The 13,759-nt window shown below is 47.2% G+C and overlaps 1 protein-coding gene across 2 annotated transcripts in view; it reads left to right on the top strand.

Moving 5' to 3' along the window:
* LOC142796477 (uncharacterized) overlaps positions 1 to 13,759 on the top strand; it is a 405,078-nt gene that overhangs the window by 27,819 nt on the left and 363,500 nt on the right. The window contains exon 2 of one of the 2 annotated variants that reach the window (XM_075887213.1): positions 2,690 to 3,198. The exons of the other annotated variant lie outside the window; for it this stretch is intronic. Within the exon in view, the coding sequence (XP_075743328.1) occupies positions 2,690 to 3,043 (354 nt within the window). The 3' untranslated portion in view covers positions 3,044 to 3,198. Of the gene's footprint in view, positions 1 to 2,689; positions 3,199 to 13,759 lie in introns of those variants that run through there. 2 annotated transcript variants of the gene reach the window in all.

The following is a 13,759-nucleotide window of genomic DNA, read 5'->3' as shown; positions in this document are numbered from 1 at the left end:
CGTGACAAAAAGTTTTCAGGAGCCGACTGGAAGTGGGTCCAGATGCACACCTATATCGACAACCCGTACGGTGGCATTGAAGACGAAGAGCGCCCTGAGCAGACAGACTCCTACGTTCCGGCACGCGTATACCGAAATGCTGCCGCGAGGAAGGCAAGCGGCTGCATCTTGAGGCTGCAAAAGGTCTGCTACAACAAGCAGTATGAGGATGGTATGATCCACAACAAGACAAAGGCCACCATTATGGCTGCCCTGCAGTATCCGATGGAGAAGGAAGGCTACCTCGACTACGCCATGATGAGACCCTTCATAACAGTCCCTGAATGGATCTACCGACTGAAGGATCTCGTGCAGCGTTTTGCAGGTACTGAGGCCATCGAGAAACGTCTCACCAGGTCCAGTCGTTCCCGTACCAACGAAGAAGACGACGACATTGAAAACGTGACCATGCTTTCCGCGATGCTAAAGGAAGGCTGGTACCACGTGCTCGTCGGCTTCGTTTCACTTGGTTTCGTGCTTCTACTAAGCGGCCTCGCTCTGTTCATGTTCAGTAAGGGCACCGAAGCAGCTCAGCACGAGCTGCTGCTTTCTGTTGTCACCTCTGTGCAGGGCGTTTATGTCCTGCTCTACTCACTCGAGATGGTGCTGCTCGTGCACAATGTTGGTATGCTTCATGTAGGGAAGGACGTCTGGAAGCAACTGGACGTCATAATGTATTTCCTCGTGGTCGCCGAGTTTGTGCTTATAAGCATGGCTTCCGTGCAAAGCGAAAGGCCAGGAAACGTGTACCCCATTATCCTTCAAGGCAGCTTCATTACGCTCGTGTCATGCCGCATCGTCAAGACCCTGCAGAAGCGCGTAGTGCTGTTTGTGTGGATTTGGGACCTGCTTGACGGTATCCTCAACCGGAAGCTGTTCTACGCGTACGACTTGAGCTGGGCGTACATCACGGCGGAGGATGAAGCCATGGCTAAAGTGTTCCGCTTCGTAAATCAGCCACAGCTGGCTACCACCATACGCGAGAACAGCGGCTATAATAAGCTGCAGACTCTGAAGAACGTTGTCGACATACAGCAGCGGTACCCCAACATCGAAGTAGCCACCAAGACCCGTCAGGCCGCGCGCAGGATCCTCAATAAAGCGCTCGACGGTCTCAAGGAGCTGCACGAAGGTGGTCTGCTGGATGACAAACAGTTCGGCCTGCTTTTCGGTAACCTCTCCTGGATGATTCAACGCGCTGACGGCATGCCCACCAATGTCGTCGTGGGAAACGCTGCGTTCAACACAATGCTCAGCGTTCCCTGGCTCACGCACGACGTCGTGCCCAGACTGCTCCAGTCCTTCTACCAGTACCTGAGGGAAGGCGAGCTCCTCGTGGAAAAAAACAGCATGCACGACTGCGTCTTCATCATATGCTCTGGCATCGTCCGAGTGAGCGGGTGCAACGAGGAACCCTGGGTGAACCCGGTGCACCTGGCTAATTCGGATTCGACGCACTTCTACTTCTGCGAGGGGGCCTTCCAGGACTATTTGGTTGCTCCGGACACGCTAGGTCTACTGGGCTTCCTTACGGTCATGCCCTCGGTGTGCCAGTGCGTCTGCGAGACGGACGTTGAAATGTGCTGCATTCCAATGGAAGAGATGACGCTGCTGGTGGAGCAGAACCCCGAAGCGCCTAGCCTCGTGTACCGTATGTGGTTCAGTGTCGCCATCCGCGTGGGTCTGGCTGTCCTCGTCAACCAAAAGCGATACCAGGTGAGAATGCGACACGATGCCTTTTAATATTTGTGCCTTTAAGAATTCAGCATGCGGTCACTCGTTAAATTCTGCTTGAAAGTTTTATGTTAGGAGACTGCGTAGGGCTGTTTGAGTAGTCATCATAATCAACTATTATTTATTTAGCCTTGCGGCTACTTTATCCTACATAGTCATAGTATTTCATTGAATAACAGCTTGTGCCAGTGAGTAGTACAACCAGATGAAGAGCCATATGTTGGCGATCTGTGATCATCGGACATTTATGTACGTTGATCACATTACAGAAACGCTATAAAGTCAATTTTGTTGGATAGCGAGACCTCGCACCTCGAAAAAACCTACGGCCTTCTTGCGTGCTTTGAAAACTAGCGCAGATGAAAGATTATATATGTGTCTAGACCAGGGTCGTCATTTTTTGTGGCGGAGGGCCATGTTTCCATGAAGCCGACACAGCGGTGGCCAGATGGCAAATCAGGAGGAAGGGGAGCTTTGCTTTCAAGGAGAAAAAATTGAGTGAATGGACAATAACGTACGAAATTAAAATAAAAATGATGTTTTTGCCCGCATGTTATAAGGTTGTAATTTACGAACATTGGTTGCAAGTGAAAACTTCAACTGCGGTCACGTCGGCCTCACGGAGGGGGGAGGGTTCTCATAATGTGCCTGGGGCTGCACAGAAGTTATGCAGAGTTAAGCTTTCGTTGGGCCGTTCCAGGCCCTAGCGAAAACATTCAAGAAGAAAGGTGGCATGTCGATGCCACCCGAAAATAACGTACCTGAGTCACCCGCAACCATAAAGTTTCAGGATAAAACCCAGCGCTTACGCGACACTAAAGAACTGCCGATGGGGTTTCTGGAATATTTTCTTCGCTTGAGACAGTGATTTTGCAAACAGCCATGTTCGTAACACCCACTGGCTACAAACATGCAGGAATGGACACACGACAAGCTGAAGCGGTTCCTGGAAAACGGGATCATGCCCAACCTGTACTACGCCATCGACTTCACGTTGGACGAGGCTGTGTTGGACGTCATCCTGATCCAGGGAGTGGTCCAGTGCCCGAAGACGATGGAACTCTACACAGGCCCCACGTACATACCGAACAACGTGCGAGAGATGACCCTGCCGGGAAGCCCCTCCGGACGCGCGCGGCCCATCATGCTCATCACCACAGTCATGCGCTATCACCTACCAAGTGACCTGGACTGGTTCCACCAGCCGCTCACTCATTACGATTACAGAAAGCAACGGGCCAGTTCCTTAGCAGTCGCTCGCCCCAGCTAACAATCAAGGCATTGCCCTGGACTGCCCTTTACCGAAAACGACGAAGAACACTAGTCTTCATCTAGATGCCACTTGACAAGCTCTGCCATTGCAGTGAACGATATTAAACGTAAACGAACTTGATTAAACTTAATACTTTGATGGTTGCGGACTGATGTACCTCGAACAATGTCGCATCATTACTTAGCATAACGAACGTATGATCGTTGCATTAGTGCCAGAAAACTCGTACTGACCCTGTCTTGGATATCTGAACATAGTCACTTCTGAGATCTTGCACTCACGTGCGAGTTTGCCTTGTAGATATTCTGAGTCATTGACTGCTAGGACAGCGATTCGCCAACGCTTTAGCCTGCTTGGCGTACTCAGTATGCTAAAAAATACGTGCAGCCAGTACAGGGGAATGCGAGGTTCTGTCGGTCGTTAAAAATTGAGCTTCCTCCGACTTCTCTACTGATAATTGTGCTGTGTGATAAGGGATTTCGGACTTTTGAACCAACAGAATAAAGTGAGCGCGCCTTATCAGCTATATATGACCGACTCCTCACATCCTCTTTCGACTGCCTTGCAACTAAGGGTGCCTGGAGCCATGTCTGGAAGCGTGCACCTCTATTCTATACACGTCAACTATTCGTGCTCTGTATGTGTGACCGCACTAAGTGCTTTTAAAATAACACAAGCATGGCGGCGAAAAATTAAATGAAAAGCTGCTAGGTACATAGCAAAGTTTGATCTTGCATGTTTGTTCTTGAAGCTTGACGACATATTGAGCGTTAAGAGACAGGGCCATTAGAGAGGACAACAGTGTTGTCCTCTCTGATGTCCCTGTCTTTTAACGCTCAATATGTCGTCAAGTTTCATTTACCAACACTCCCACACAAATGGCAATGCTAAAATTGTTCTTGGAGGCTTGCAATATTTTTACAGAGGGTGCGTATGGTGAGAGTTTACCGTTTATTTTGCGCTGTGCGTTAACAAAATAGTATGGGCGGCAGTATGCCGCCTATAAGCTGCTGCTGCCTTTTCTCTTGCGAAGCAAATTCTTCGAGGAACCATGACGTGCTGTCCAAATTGTCGTTGTAGCACCATGTATATACCGGTTCTGGCAGTCCTGGTGCTGTAGATATAGTGGTATACTTGTAGTAACCTGCCGGCGCATACCGTGCTGCCTTCGTTTGGAATGTTTAAAGCCACCTTTCCGTCCCCTGCACCTTACTCGTTTCAGCGTCCTTACGATGGAGTGCGTGTGAGCTCTGCAAGTACGTTTCGGCGGAAAACGCAGCTAGTACACTGCGAATTCTCGTGCATCTTCCTGGATGTTTGAATAGTTTTGCCGCTATAGATGAATTTCAATGACTGTGTTTGTTTTTTTTTCACCTAGGCAAGGGACTTCCACGCGAGTTTTGACTGTCATTCCAGCACAAGGCATGTATTCCGCCACTCCTTACTAAAAAGACGCGAGTCATCACGTTTGTACTGTTTACCTTGTGTCTTGCAGTCGTGTCCATAGGTGCGCGCCCTTGGGGCGGCGGAGGGAGGGGGGGTTATGTAGTAGGGAGGGCAAAGCGTCGGCTTCCCCTATAGGATTGAGATGGGGGGGGGGCACAAAATCTGGCTTCGCGAATTGTTAGGCAGGAGGGGAGCTGCGGCGAACCTTCGACCCACCCTCCCGCCGTAAGATAACCCTGCTCACGCGTGTCCATCCATTGGCTCCTGCGGCGCGCTTAATCGCCATTGAGCCGACATCTTGTTGAGTTGGGATTTCAGATTGGGCTGCTCAGCTTTTGAATGTTAGACGGAAAACATTACCAACTTCAACATTGCTATTTCAAATCTAGGTATTAATCATGTGCAATTAGCCCCCTGCCTTTATACACAAGTAACAATTTAAAGACGAGAATGCGTCGGCTGAAGCGCTGAGGTATGCACAGTGGTGGGTGAGGGCACTTGATTGTGGCGATGAGTATGCTTTCACTTCCGTTGTGTAGTGAACGAGACCCGTTTCCAGAATAATACAATCACTGCGAACGGAAGCTCCCGTTTCTCATAACGGCACTGTACTTTTCGATTATAGACGTATGCAAATCCGATTCTTTGTGCTCAGTGACGCGTTCTGTGGAATGCATTATGTTGCGGCCCGCTAAAACGTCCCTCTTGTGCTCACCACGCTTTCGTGTCTCTTCTGCATAAATTTCCGTACAGAGACAGATTAGGGAAAATCTCGCGTGCCGCAGAACAATTCGTATGTACGTAATAAACGGACTCTTCCGCTTTTCCAGATATTGCTGGAGAAGTTTCATAGCGTACGCCTATGTTTGGAACGTGACTTTGAGTATCAAATCGAGGATGCGAGAGGCGTGTACCACGAGATGCGATGAGCTGTTGCGCAGAGAAAAAACAGAGCGAAAACAAAGAAAACAAGGCAAAACGCTTACTTTAACGAAGTCTTTCTAGAGAGTGCCTGCTCCATCAGCCCTTTATGATGAAGGATCTTCCATTGCCGTGTTAAGGAGCGAAATTACTTACCAGAGTTTTCCCGCCACGCGTCGTTATTCCAAAAGTCGGGATAAGGACTCCGCACCGCTTGAGGATCACAAATCCTCAAGCGGTGCTTTTAAGGCTTTCCGCTCAATTCCTTGGGGCTTATTATTTTTTTTGCACACAGCGAGCTTGTAGCTCAAGGTAAAGTGGCGCAACGGCTGCGTTCTTGGTTATGGTGCGACTATTTCTTTGTATTTGATGCGTTGGTCACCACGCTACTTATATTATCCTTACCGTATGTCTACTTTTTTTTAATAAACGAACTGTAGGCTAAAGATATGAGTGAGGAAGCGACTTCGGGGCACAGGAAAGTATCTTTCTCGAAACAATGAGAGATGGCAACGAAAGCTTCTTTGCCATGGAGCAACTGCGATGGGGAAATTGTATGGGGACCATGGGAGAACAGTCGCTTGAAGCGTCGCATTGTATTGTGTTCAAATACAAAATCACCGTACAGCCGCTAACATTAAAAGAAGGCCTGCCTTTATATCAGGCTAAATTGCTTAGCACAGGCGTTTTGCAGGTCTTCTTGTTCTGAAGCACACATTGTTACTATTTATGAAAACCCAGAGGAAAAGGAACTCGAAAAGCTTTGTTTCGCGTCCACTCCCGCAAACTGCGCTGTCGAGACTCATTCGCATTGCCACACGAAATAAAATTTTCAAACTGTTTCTTCTCCCTTTTTCTGTATGAAAATAAAATATTGACGCTGTTATTGGGAACTGTTTCACCTCTTCACGGGGAAATAAGACAATAAATATAGAAAGTTTTAAGACTACGAGAGATAATCGAGTGCCAGAAGTGTTTATCAAGCTTTGCGCATAAGTGTATGCGAAGGTAATGAAACGAGCAAGTAGATCTATTTTTGTTTACAAGAGAGAGCACACAAAAATGACCAAGCTGTTTGCTTTGTAAAATTATATTTTAGTTTTTTTTTATTTTTAAACACTGTCATTTTGCTAGCGATGTCACCATGACAGTGACCATACTCGCCACTGCCTTTAGTCTATGGGCGTATGAACATGAACTTAAGGTGGGGAGACACCAGCCTTTCCTCAACGACATGTACCATATTTAGTCTAAAGACACACGCTTATACAAATTTTTGCCGCCGTATGCTCACATCTGTGCGCGAGAACTGGCAACGCTGACACATGTGCTGTGGGGGTGTGACGCGTGTGCGGAGGGTGTGATCACCGACGCACTACCACCGGACATCGTGAACCACAAAGGCTCGCCCAATCACGAGGTGCAGCTCAACGCCATCCAGCGGCTTGACGTGGCCCTGGCTCGGCAATGACGAACGGAGCAAACTCGTAGTAGCTTACACTGGGAGTGCCGTCGTTGAGGTATAGATAGACAGGAGGCTGCGGAACCCTGCGCGGTGCTCTCACCCTCCCCACGCAGGATTGCCCAATAAAGACTATTTCTCTCTCTCACTTTGCACTTAGTCACGCACGCAAGAAACGGTCGAAACGTGCATGGCGAACCATAGATGATCGTATCGCTGTACGAGTGCACAAATAAATTTCCGATCAACTACTGTTGAAATCTTACGAATTATCCTAGGAAGCGCTGGTGTGGGTGGTGACCAATCGCCAATGGGCGTTTTTGATTGATTGATTGATTGATACGTGGGGTTTAACGTACCAAAACCACCATATGATCATGAGAGACGCCGTGGTGGAGTGGTCCAGAAATTTAGACCACCAGGGGTTCTTTAACGTGCAACGAAATTTGAGCACACGGGCCTACAACATTTCTGCCTCCATCGGAAATGCAGCCACCGCAGCCGGGATTCGATCCCGCGTTCGCGGGTCAGCAGCCGAGTAGCTTAACCACTAGACCACCGCGGCGGGGCAATGGGCGTTTTTGGCTTAGCCAAATGTGCCCAATATATTTTTTTTTATTTACAGTATGTGTGCAAACCCTACCGTCAGAGCGGGTTAACTGAGCCAAATTATTGCGCATTTCGCTGAAGGCAATCCCTCTCTGTATGCCAGGCAATGCCCGCGAACGTTTGAACCAAGATGGCGTCCACAAAAGAGCGTCTCCATCCTGTTCCGGAGGAGCACACCGATGCATCCTACCGCCGGCTAAAGACACTGTCACCTTTAGGTAGCATATAGAGTAACACTACCACCAGCGAGGATGCAACGCCCGCCCCGCGACCTCCGCTTGCAGCGCACTAAGTTCTCCCATATAGTTACGGTGAAGCGTCATTAGCACTAATTATATATTCACGAGTACAGATTCAAAACGAATTCCTAGTGCTGAAGCACTTGGTGCGAGTGGTGGTTGTCGTCTCTCATGAGAGGGTTACATTGACAAAGGGGGCAGTTTATGACGTCAAATGCACTAAGCGACGTCAATCGCTTATCAAGCCGGAAAAACCATTACCGAGTGTACCATTCATCACCAGCACAAGCTACTGCTCACCACATTTCTGTTTTCGTTGCAACAGCTCGGGCGCACCATAACCATGTGCAACATGGTTATGGTGCGCCCGAGCTGTTGCAACAACAACAACAACAACAACAACAACAACAACAACAACAACAACAACAACAACAACAACAACAACAACAACAACAACAACAACAACAACAACAACAACAACAACAACAACAACAACAACAACAACAACAACAACAACAACAACAACAACAACAACAACAACAACAACAACAACAACAACAACAACAACAACAACAACAACAACAACAACAACACAGTTATATACTTTCGACATCCATTGACGTCATGTAACACCAAATTTGCTATAAGTGGAGTTAGCGAAATGGCCGGGAGTGCATCATGAAGGGCCCAATATACTCCAATGTAGCGTGGACATGCGTGTACGCAGGGCACAGCGACGCTACGTTAGAGAAACGCGAGCACTCTATAGTCTGACGCCAGGTACGACCGGTGCGACCGGTGTCCGACTATAGAGTGCGCGGACGGCAACCGGCGAGAAATGCAATATGCTCGTGCCGATGCGTTACCCAGACAACACTGCATCTCCCTCTTTTCGTGACGGAGGGACGCCGGACGTGCTGAAATGTGCATGCGTCAAAGCAACGCGGCGCGCCCCTGCGAGTATATGGCAGGACCGGCGCCTGGCGTGGCAACGCCGCGGCGTGACGCGACGAAATGAACGCTCGCGAGCACGCTCACCGCGTCACGTCGAAATGTATTGGCGCCTTGACTGTGGCATGTTGTCATGTTCTCACATGACACGCATCTCATGATTATCATGTTTACCCCAATCAAATACTTTTGTCATCAACTGAGGTCACGTAATACGAAATTTGGCGTACTTGAAGCTAGCGAAACGGCCGCGCGCGCATCATGAGTGTGGCATGTAGTCATGTTATTACATTACACGCATGTCGTGATTATCATGTTTGGATGTGTCATTTACCTGTCTCGTTCGTTCGCGTCACGTAATACCGAGCTTGGTACGTGTGCAGATAGCGAATCGGCCACGAGTGCATCATGAGCGTAGCTTGTAGTCATGTTGTTGCATAACACGCATCTCATGTTTATCATGTTTGCACCAGTATCGTACCTCTTTGATTCATTCATCTCCCGTTATACCAAATTTGGTATAAGTGAAGCTAGCGAAACGGTCGCCCGCGCATCATGAGCGTGGCATGTGATTATGTTGTCACATGACACTCATCTCATGATTATTGTGTTTGCACCAGTCACATAGCTTCGTCATCCATTCACATACCGTAATACCAAATTTCGTGTATGAGACGCTAGCGAAAAGGCCGCGAACTCATCATGAGCGTGACATGTAGTAATGTTGTTACATTACACGTATGTCATGATTTTTCATGTTATAGGGTCGGTCGCTCGTGTTCGGAATGCAATCATGTCATACTGTACCAGTTTTGCAACATGCCATGTGAACGAAACCACCGCAAGAGCTGGAGGACCATGAAATGTAAATCATGACTATAATGACATATATATCATGAATTACATGTTACGACTAGTTAAATATGTTTTCCATACAGTCATGTTATGCTATGCCAAGTTTGGTATTGATACCATTATGAAAACGGCCCGGAGAGCTAAAAGTCGTAGTCGGCTAGATATATAGATATGCTCAAAGTCACCGAAGTTCGCTAAGAAACGCTTCGCATTTATTAATAATCCTTATTCAACTTCTTCAGTTAACGACGCAATGTTTGCCGAGGGGTCGCGAATATTCCGGCCTGTGTGCCTTTGAAAGGAAACCATCACTTGAAAGTATGCGTATCTTTAGGGATGATTAATGGGAAAATGTTTTGCTCCACTAACCACTGTTTTGTAGTTAGTCACTGATCCGTTATACCCCGCGGCAAGCCGAAGCTGACTGATTGCTCTGCAATATATCTGAGGTTTGGCTTGGAGGTTTCTTATATTGTTTGATTAGGTGCGGCAAGATGTTGCGTCATTCCCTGTTTGTGTTCTTTGCGGTGGAACGTTGCGCGTTTACTTTCTCACTTTTCTTCCGACCGTGCGTCTAACCACCGTGGCCCTCCTTTTTTATTGTTTTATTCGATAAACTTATTTCTGCCGTTCTTTTTCTGCCTCCACTTCCACAAACGCGTGCACAGGTAAAAACAATAAAATAAAACAGTGATGTTTGTTCTAACAGGGCAAAAAAGAATTTGGGGCTTGTATAGGGTGAATAAATGCCCTGTCGGAGAGCGCGCTCGGTAATCAGAGGAAATGGATTCGGGTAATGGTAGTGCGGTATATTGGCTTGCCGGCTTAATGACACGAACAAAGTAATGGACACAGCGGAAAATACGGAAGGCATTTGATGAACTCTGCGGGTAACGTTTTCGCTGGCGAGTTTATCGTTCGCTAAAAAGGCGGCCAATTGCGGGTTTCGGGCGGCGGCGCCTTCTGGGAGACGGAATTGCGGAGCGTATAGGCGAGGCGAGCCGAACGCGGCGCTGCAGCCGCCAGGCTTCTGCGTGGGCCACGTCTTACGGAGAGCTGAAACTCGACGAAAAGCGCCTTATAGTTTCTTTAACGGGAGCGTTTTTTAAAACTTTCCCCTTTTTCGTGTTGCGGTGCAAAAGCTCCCCGCTCGCTTTTTCGGTTGTTATTTGCTTTTGTGAACTTTTACCGCGTCAGATCGCAGATGAATGTAAAGGTGAAATGTAACAATAAAGCTGCTAGCAAAGCTATTTTTCGCAGAACGGCCAAGCGTGCCACCATTTCCTAATAGGCTGTTTGGGGCTTGCGACAATTTCTTGTTGTTTTTGTTTCTTTGTCATTTCCTCTATAGCAGTATTTACCTTTTCATCCCCATAGTTTCATTTTACCGCGATAGCCCCGCCGCGGTGGTCTAGTGGCTAAGGTATTTGGCTGCTGACCCGCAGGTCACAGTATCGAATCCCTGCCGCGGCGGCTGCATTTCCGATGGAGGCAGAAATGTCGTAGGCCCGTGTGCTCAGATTTGGGTGCACGTTAAAGAACACTAGGTGGTCGAAATTTCCGGAGCCCTCCACTCTGGCGTCCCTCATAATCATATGATGGTTTCGGGACGTTAAACCCCACATACAAATCAATCAATCAACCAATATAATTAATTAATTATTGTACCGCGATAGCGTTTAAGACCTCGTTGCGCAAAAATTCCGGCGTCAGCATTGGTGTGAATGTGGGCGTGGTTAGTTCTAATAACGTAACATAGAGCAAGATGCAAACTGAATTAACAATGTTTCCGGGTCTGAGGGAGGATACAACCCAGGCCATTTGCGTGGCAAGCAGGTGCCCTACCCCACAGCCACGCGTCTCCCTAGAAAAACAGTGCTTTCACGCTTTCCAAACACGCGGGTCCTGTTTGCAGGCGTCACTGTACAACGTGTAATATTGCAGTAATGTTTTGTGGTACAAGCGTACACTGCCATCGGTCTATCTAGCTGATCTATGAGCGACCTATCTAAAACTCTCATTTCACCACAAGTTGACGCAACCAGAACGAACAACTTGCGTTCACAAACATATCCACGCCACTGAAGAAATTATTTTAAGTTTTCTAATGAAACAGCGTAAAAAATTCAACAACACTAAAAAAAGACGAATGGGCCGATGATTCAACGTACGCTTGTGTGAAGACCGCTGGACACTGCAGAGTGGTAACTTCGGGTATTTGAGCACGCATTAAAGGGCCGGTCAGGTTGCGTTGCTGCCCACAATCGAAACGAACTTGTTTTCCGAAAGTAGAACTGCACTGACTATGGAAATGGTAGAAGCGGTCCAGATTGATCGTTTGATATACGCATCCTTCAGAATATATCTTACATTGATTTGCATAGAAAGGAAGGAGATTATCCTTTCTGTGTGGATTAGTTCTCAAGATAACGGTACTCACTTTCTAAGTTTTTAAGTTTGTCGCCTGTCAGCGCCTATGTGCAGTGCCCGTATCATGTTGTTTTGCGCAGTTAAATCTTTCCACTACTTATACGCGCCTTTTCCAATTTAATGAAAATCAGTTGCAAGTCAGTGCTAGTACTTGTCGGCTCAATTTCGGTAACATGTATTGTTACCACTTTCTATTGTCACGGCACATCGCATAATGTCAAAAAAACTTTGGACCAAAGAATTTCCTTCATGTCATAAGCAGCGAAATTCAAACGGTCTGCGAAGTCATTACCGAGTTCACTGAGACGGCAGGAAAACAGAACCACAGATTTTCTTATCTTTCTTCAATTTAAATGCGAAGCATTTCTCAGAGAACTTTGACATTTGCCCATATTTATCTATCTATCTCTCTAGCCGCCTATGACTTTTACCTCTCCTGACCGTTTTGATAATGGGATCTATATACGAAAATTGGTGTGGTATAACATGACCGTATGACGAGCATAAGTGACTAGTCATAACATGAAATGTATGTCGCGAATGTGATGCCCCCCCCCCCCCCCCCCGCTGGTCAGGTGGCTAGGTACTCGGCTGCTGACCTGCGGGTAACGGGATTGAATTCCGGCTGTGGCTGCTGCATTTTAGATGGACATATCAATTAACGGTGTTTGTACTGCTGTATTAAAATAAAATCAAAGCCCCCCCACCTCCTACCGACTTTGCAGTAAACCCTCATTTGAGTGAACTTCAAGGGGCCCACTAAAATAGCTTACTAAACTGAAAATTCACTACACTTAATATTCACTAAAATACGGAACTGAATTGAGCAGAGCAAAATCAAGACAACCGTGTAGGCGCAATTTATTCCAAAAGAACTCTGCAACTTTAACATGGATTCAGTGCATTGGCTCTGGCACGGCTTGTTGTGACACGAAATAGCGCAACTTTCTAATATTCTACAGCAGCGCCTTGAGATAAAGAGTTGGAACCTGCCTCAGCCATTACGACTTCTTCACACTTTTTTCTTTCGGTTTAGGATGACCACCGAAAACAATTTCCAAATCTGATTGCAATAAGTGAAGCGCACGTACAGTACACTTTCGACTCCCGCACGGTCACTTCGCCTCAGTGGCGCTGTGTGCACAAATAGGTTGCACCGCCCCCGATGTATGATAGATGGATATGATGTGGGGGTGGCACGCGCCGGCTACACCTGTCCCGCAGAGCACAAAACCTTATTGAATTAATGTCATAATTTAGCATGAGTCGGCAGTTTGTTCAACTTAATTATTGACTATCCAGAGGTTCATTTACGTGAAACATTTTGCATAGAAATGCACAAAGAAACCACCGAGGTTTTTGCGAAAGTTTGTTATTCTGAAGTAGTCGTTAAACAGACGTTCTTATGCCATAATTTTTCACAGGAAAACTGATATAGAGAAACTTGCGTACGCAGTGCAGAACGGAGAAGATAGCGAAGGGCGGCAAGACACCAACCACGAATAACGAGAACTGTCTTGGTTTTACGTCCCCAAACTGCGATATGACTATGAGGAATGCCATGGTTGAGGGCTTCGAAAATCTTGACCCTCTGGAGCTCTTTAGTGTGCACTTAAAAGTTAATTAACGGGTTTCGAGCACTTAGTCTTTATTTAAAAGCTACCGTAGAGACTGGGATTCGTTCCTGTGACCTTTGAGTCAGCAGCCGAGAACCATGACCACTATAGCAATGTTCTCAAGCTCACCTCAGATAGCGGGTCGCAGTCAAGAGGTTTAGTTTAGCATGAAAAGACATAGGGA

Source organism: Rhipicephalus microplus, chromosome 2 (assembly GCF_043290135.1).
Source record: "Rhipicephalus microplus isolate Deutch F79 chromosome 2, USDA_Rmic, whole genome shotgun sequence".
Classification (NCBI taxonomy): Eukaryota; Metazoa; Arthropoda; class Arachnida; order Ixodida; family Ixodidae; genus Rhipicephalus; species Rhipicephalus microplus.
The sequence above is the reverse complement of the archived record's forward strand: the minus strand, read 5'-3'. Positions and strand labels throughout refer to the sequence as shown.